Source organism: Mytilus trossulus, chromosome 14 (assembly GCF_036588685.1).
Source record: "Mytilus trossulus isolate FHL-02 chromosome 14, PNRI_Mtr1.1.1.hap1, whole genome shotgun sequence".
Taxonomy (NCBI): Eukaryota; Metazoa; Mollusca; class Bivalvia; order Mytilida; family Mytilidae; genus Mytilus; species Mytilus trossulus.
Genome location: NC_086386.1, coordinates 52,195,264 through 52,201,579, shown reverse-complemented (window position 1 = coordinate 52,201,579; position 6,316 = coordinate 52,195,264). Strand labels below are relative to the sequence as shown.

The 6,316-nt window shown below is 31.9% G+C and overlaps 1 protein-coding gene across 1 annotated transcript; it reads right to left on the bottom strand.

Annotated features, from left to right (window-relative positions):
- LOC134697865 (ankyrin-1-like) lies at positions 1-6,038 on the bottom strand. Its single transcript, XM_063560153.1, has 2 exons — positions 5,843-6,038; positions 1-2,651 (listed from the first exon to the last, which is right to left on the bottom strand). The coding sequence occupies exons 1-2, from the start codon at positions 6,036-6,038 to the stop codon at positions 1-3; spliced, it is 2,847 nt and encodes a 948-aa protein (XP_063416223.1).
- Between the last annotated feature and the right edge of the window lie 278 nt (positions 6,039-6,316).

Genomic DNA, 6,316 nt, shown 5'->3' with positions numbered 1-6,316 from the left:
TTAATTATCAGCAATTGGTAGAGGAGATGGTCCTGCTCTATCACATATATCGGCAGATGCTTCATAACGAAGTAAAATGTCTACAATGTTAAGATATGTGTTCATTCCAGCTTTGACTATTGGTGTATGTCCGTCTTTATCCCGCGCATTAATATCCGCTTTATTATTTATCAATTTTAGTACCACATTTGGACAATTGTTCATGCATGCTATATGTAGAGGGGTGAAGGACTTTTTATCTGACATATTTATATCAGCTTTAAATTCTAATAATAAATTAACAACCTCTACATTGTCAGATTTGCAAGCTAACTGAAGGGATGTGCAATGGTTTGCATCACAATGATTTACATTTGCTTTCGCATGCAACAAAGATTTGACAACATCTGTTTTACTCCATTTGCAAGCAATCATTAGTGGTGTGACTTTTTTTTCATCACACATATTCGGTTTTGCGTTTTCTTGCAGAAGTATTTCAACAATTGTATTAAAGCCTTTTTTACAACAATAAAAAAGTGGTGTCCATCCATGTTTATCTTTTTCATTTACAATAGCTTTATTACCAAGCAATACGTGTACGACTTTATCATTGCCGAACTTGCAAGCTACATGCAAGGGAGTTATGCCTTCACCAATTGTTTGGTTAACTGATGACCCACACGAAATTAAATGTTTAACAATATCTTCGTTGTAATTTTTACAAGCTAAATGCAAGGGTACAACGCATTTGTTACTTTCTTTTTTTCCGAATTTAGCACCATTTTCTATAAGTAGTTTTACAATCTCGATACTTCCGTATTCACATGCAGCATGCAAAGGTCGCTTTTCAGTCTTAGTTTTTAAATTGATATCAGCTTTATTATCGATCAACATTTTTACAATCTCTTTCTGATTTGCACAGCATGCAACATATAAGGGAGTTCTCTCTCCAACATCTATTGCATTAATATTTGCCTTATACGCGAGTAAAGCTGGTATCATTGATGAATGTTCCGTCTTACAAGCTAAGTGCAGTGGTGTACGTTCTCTAGCATCTCGAATATTAACATCTGCTTTCATTTTCAGCAAAAACAAAGCAAGATCTGTAAACCCTTGCTCAGCAACCACGTGCAGTACACCTCTATTTTCCCTTGTCATATATTTTTCATTTATTTTTACTTTTTCATTTAATCGTGTTGTCAGTAACAACTTTACTATTTCTAAATGATTATTTTCACATGCATAAAATAGGGGTTTTATTCCCTCCGTATTTGCAATGTAAATCTCTGAATCAGTTTCAATCAGATTTGTTACAACCTCCAAATGTCCATTTTTACATGCTGTGTGAAGCGGAGTATTACCAGCAGAGTCTTTTATTTTTGCCATACTTTTGTCTTGAAGGAAAAATGAAACATATTCACGATATCCATTCGTTGAAACAACATGCATCGCCATCCCCTTTTGTGTATTATTAATGTGAAAATCTTCTAAATGTTCTTGTATGTATTTAAGAAACATACATCTGAAAATTTCCCAATTGTTCTGCTGGTTGGTAAAAACGGTAGAAATTAAGCCGTTATTTAACTCCAATACAAGACGTCTAAAATATGTTTCTTGGTGTTCTGTTGGAACCTTTATAGCGAGGACATCATGTTCTGCGTCTATACAATCTAAACGAATATGATCCAGAAATACTTCAGTTGTACAATACTTAATTACGGTTTTCATAAATGTTTTTGCAATACAAAACAGAACGATATTTTTCATAGTTTCATGAACAAATACAACTTTATCACTGTCTTCTGTTACATAGGATCCCGACAGACTACGTAAAGAACTCATCAGACGTTTTTTAGAAGGATACTGCAAAAAAGCGGATTCATGAAACATATCCTGTAACAATTCATTGGAATCATGATTGTCTATGGAAAGGAAGTTTCGTGAAATCTTCTGCTTGATGGCAAGAACAGCCAATGCAAAATAGATAGCTTCCGACTTTCCCTTTAAATTATTTACTTCGTCTTCTATAATCTGGGAAGGAGCTGTAAATAAATGGTTTACATTAAAATCGTTCGTAGTTGGATAGAAGGAACACAAATACGGAAAAAAATTGTACATCATAATGATTGCATCGTGTAATCTGGCTGCCTCGGTTGGTTTGATATAAGATCTGCAAATAGCCTGTCTCTCTTCCAATAATAGCGAAAGTTCTTCTGACAAAAAATCGCATGTGTAAGGTAACAATATACTGATGCACTTTTGTTGTTCCGGTTGCCAAATATAGGTTCTGCTTGTAAGGATGAGTTTCGTTTCATTGCTTTTTCGAAAAATATTCTTCAATATTGGTCCATTTTTTTCCCATGAAAGTATATTAGTCTCATCAACGCCATACTCTCCGATAAAATTGTCAATGATAAACACTTGTTTTGATCCTGATATATGATACTTTATAATGTCACCTGGTTGTCTTGCTGGTATCATCGTATAACAACCTTCACTTTTCAATCGGAATGCAACGTGATAAGCATTAGCTGATTTTCCAATACCAGTTGGTCCTGCTATGACAACTATATTTTCCTCCAAAGTGGCATCATATATTTTCTTTGTGGCTCTTGTAATAACAAATTTATGAAGTTTGTTGGTCCATTCTTGGAGTGTTTCTTGTTGAAATTCTGTAGAGAAAGTATGAAAATAAAAACACTTGCCTAAACATTAAAAACAAATAAGAATACTATTTATCACTCATTTACCATCGATATTTTCATAGAATAATGGAAAGGGTTCTATTTTTCTGTATGAATAAATGAAATACAGAGATGTTTTTTTTTGTAAATTGGTACACTTTAAAACGACTGCTAACTTATTACGCATTAATTCGTCATTATGTTTTTGCCATGCAAATCGACACTCAGCCAAAATGTCACAATCGGAAATGGGACACACGCGGGGAAAATACAATATATCCAGTTATCAAAAGATATAATGATGCTAATACACGTTTTTAATGAGATGAGACACACATAAATCGTGTCAGTCATCAAAGGTGGATGTTGACCACAACATGCAGAACATTCTATGTTTACTTCTGAATGCCCCTTGGCTAGAGGAGAAGCTATAAATAGTTATCAAAGGTATCAGGATTATAACTTAGTTATTTTGCAATTGTCGGTTTTAAAAAAAAGTCATGGTTACATTTAGTTTAATTGATGACTCACTGGAAGAATTTCGAGGCATGCATATTAGAATAAATTTATATTAACCCTGTTTAAGGGGGCTCGCGGGTCTAAATACATTTTTTAAAGATTTTGCTATATTTTTTCAATAAATCAACTTCATCTTATACTTCAATAGAAAAAAGAAATAAAAACATGTGGTCACGTTCATTTACGCTCACAATCTGCTTTCGAAAGAAACATGCATTTTTGTTTATGTCCGGTTTTTTGTTGTTGAACTAATAGGAGAAAAGCGGTAATATCAAAATAAAAAAGCTTAATAACAGAAATGGTTTAAATTTTACAATTATTTAGTTTATTTACAGCTTATTCGAAAACAACAATAACAAGTATAGGTCACCAATGAGTAAAAAAGATATTTCAATTTTAATGCCAAAACATGGATTTTTTGCACCAAAGAGAGATAATTTGGAGCTTTTTCAATGATATTTACATTTAAAAAGTCACCTAGGGCAAACACGAATTGATTTGTTGGAATGAATTTTTTTTACCATATGATAAAGTAACAACTATTCAAGGTTATTAATAAAATATGTAACGAAAAAATAATGTTTAATTTTTTTTCTGAAAAAGCTTATATCCCGGAGCCTCCTTAAGCAGTAGGTTTTTTTCATTTGGTGGATCTTGGAATTGCCTAAGCGTTTTATCTTTTTCTCACTTTTTTATGTTCTGACTTAGTAATGATTTTTCAATCGGTTGAGTTTTAAGGTTAATTAAATATATTAAGTACTTTAAAATTCCAAAATTGTAAATTGGTGTACGACTGCTGAAAAATCGTCAATATGCAAACACATATTAAGCGATATGGTAATGTCAATATTTATTTTATTTTTACCTCACTTTATGTAATGATAATAATCTGCAGTCAGATTTATCAAATCTTAAATTTGCAAATTAGTTCATTTTGACTAACATTTCAGTCTAACCGAGGTTGTTTTCAAGAGTAAATTGTTTTTCTTGGGCTTGCATGACAATGATGTGGTCATTTCAATGTGACCTCTGAATAAAACATAGCTAATGAAAGTAAAACAGAGTTCGCTGTCCCTTCGTTATTTGAATATGAAAAACAAATATCAGCAAATCAGGACATTATTCATCAATTAGCGATTTAGGTCTTTAGAAGGCTATTGTTTCGTCTATTCACAAGAACTCAAAGTAAGATTTAATAGTATATTTTAATGTCTAACAATTAACGGAAAAATTAAGTGAAGTAAATGAACGAATGAATGCATGAATGAATAAATGAATGAATGCATGAATTAATAAATGAATGAATGAATGCATAAATAAATAAATGAATTCATGAATGATTGAATGAATGAATGCATGAATGCATACATGAATGAATACATGCATGAATGAATGAATGAATGAATTAATTAATGAATGAATGAATGATTGAATGAAGGACTGAAGGAATGCATGCATGAATGATTGAATGAATGTATGAATGAATGAATGAATGAATGAATGAATGAATGAATGAATGAATGAATAAATGAATGCACAAATAAATGAATGAATGAATGAATGAATGAATGAATGAATGAATGAATGAATGAATGAATGAATGAATGAATGAATGAATGAATGAATGAATGAATAAATGAATGCACAAATAAATGAATGAATGAATGAATGCACAAATAAATAAATGCATGAACGAATGAATGCATGAATGAATGAATGAACGAACGAACGAACGAACAAATGAACGAACGAATGAACGAACGAAGGCACGAACAAACGAACGAACGAACGAATGAATGAATGAATTAATGGATAAATGAATGTGTTTGTATTGTGCCACATGTACAGTGATGTATATATACAACAAAATAATGCATGATACTTTGTAGAATAGTATAACATTAGGTTCAATTGCGATGAACTGCCAAATTTAACGGAATTGTACTTGACAAACACATATGTCATTGGTTGGACGAATAGCTAACTTAAAGGTTATAAAACAACAGTTAAAAGGTCAATTAATAAGGGAATTTAACATTCGATACAGTCATATTTCAATTCAATGTTTCCCATGCATTTTTTTTACTTGAGTTTGTAACTTGGATTTATTTTTCTCTGTCGATTTACAAGTTTCGAACAGCGGTATACTACTGCTGCTTTTATTTATAACACTTCATTTCAGACAGCCGGAGGATATGAAAAAATAAAAAGAATATGGACAAATTGCATTCAGAGAGCCATGCGACGGTTACAATGATACCAATTAATAAAATTAAATAGTATTGTATTTATAATACATGCATATTAGTTGAAGATGTCGTAAAGATATCAAAACAAGCTCAATAAAATAAAATACAAAAATGTTGGAGTTTCAATCAAAGTGTTTGGATTCATGTAAACCAAACGTAATCTCAAACCTAAATTCTCAGTAACCACATGAACATAAACATGAATAGCTGAACGTTTGAAAGAAATGGTAAAGGTACGATATCCAAAGATGAAAATGTATGAATTATGATATTGCTATCATTGGAGTCTTTACATCATTATAGTGTGTTCTTTGTGCAGGACTCATGTTTCAGGAAAGTATTGATATCCAGTGTGCGATTTACTTATTAATCACTAAATAGTGTTATGACATTCAATACCGTTATACATACCTTCAACATAAGTTGAAACCTCCTCTAAATCACTTTTGTGTTTGCCATTTTTGTTATTCCGTATCGGGGTTGCTTCATCGATAACGTTGCTTTTAATTCCAGCACCATGTTTGTCGTCTACTGTAATTGTGGAATATGTATTGCTAACTCTGTCCTCAATGTTTTTCGGTGGTTTTTGTACTGCATTTGAAAACATAACAGTTACGTTGAGTGCACTTGCATTTTATACATATTCAGGAGAAGCATGCAAATGTGAGGCTTTTTTAACTGCATTGATTCTTAAACCGGAACTTTGGCATGTATGCATCTTTTATTTTTGGGTGTAACATTTTTGGGCTAAGCGATTCAGGCAATTTCTCTCTTCTGAGGTCGATTAGTCATATTGTGTGGTGTAGCATTCATTTCTTTAATTAAGGAGAGGGTAATTGTAAAAACAAAAAAGCAACCACACCAAACCAAATCATTCAAAAATTA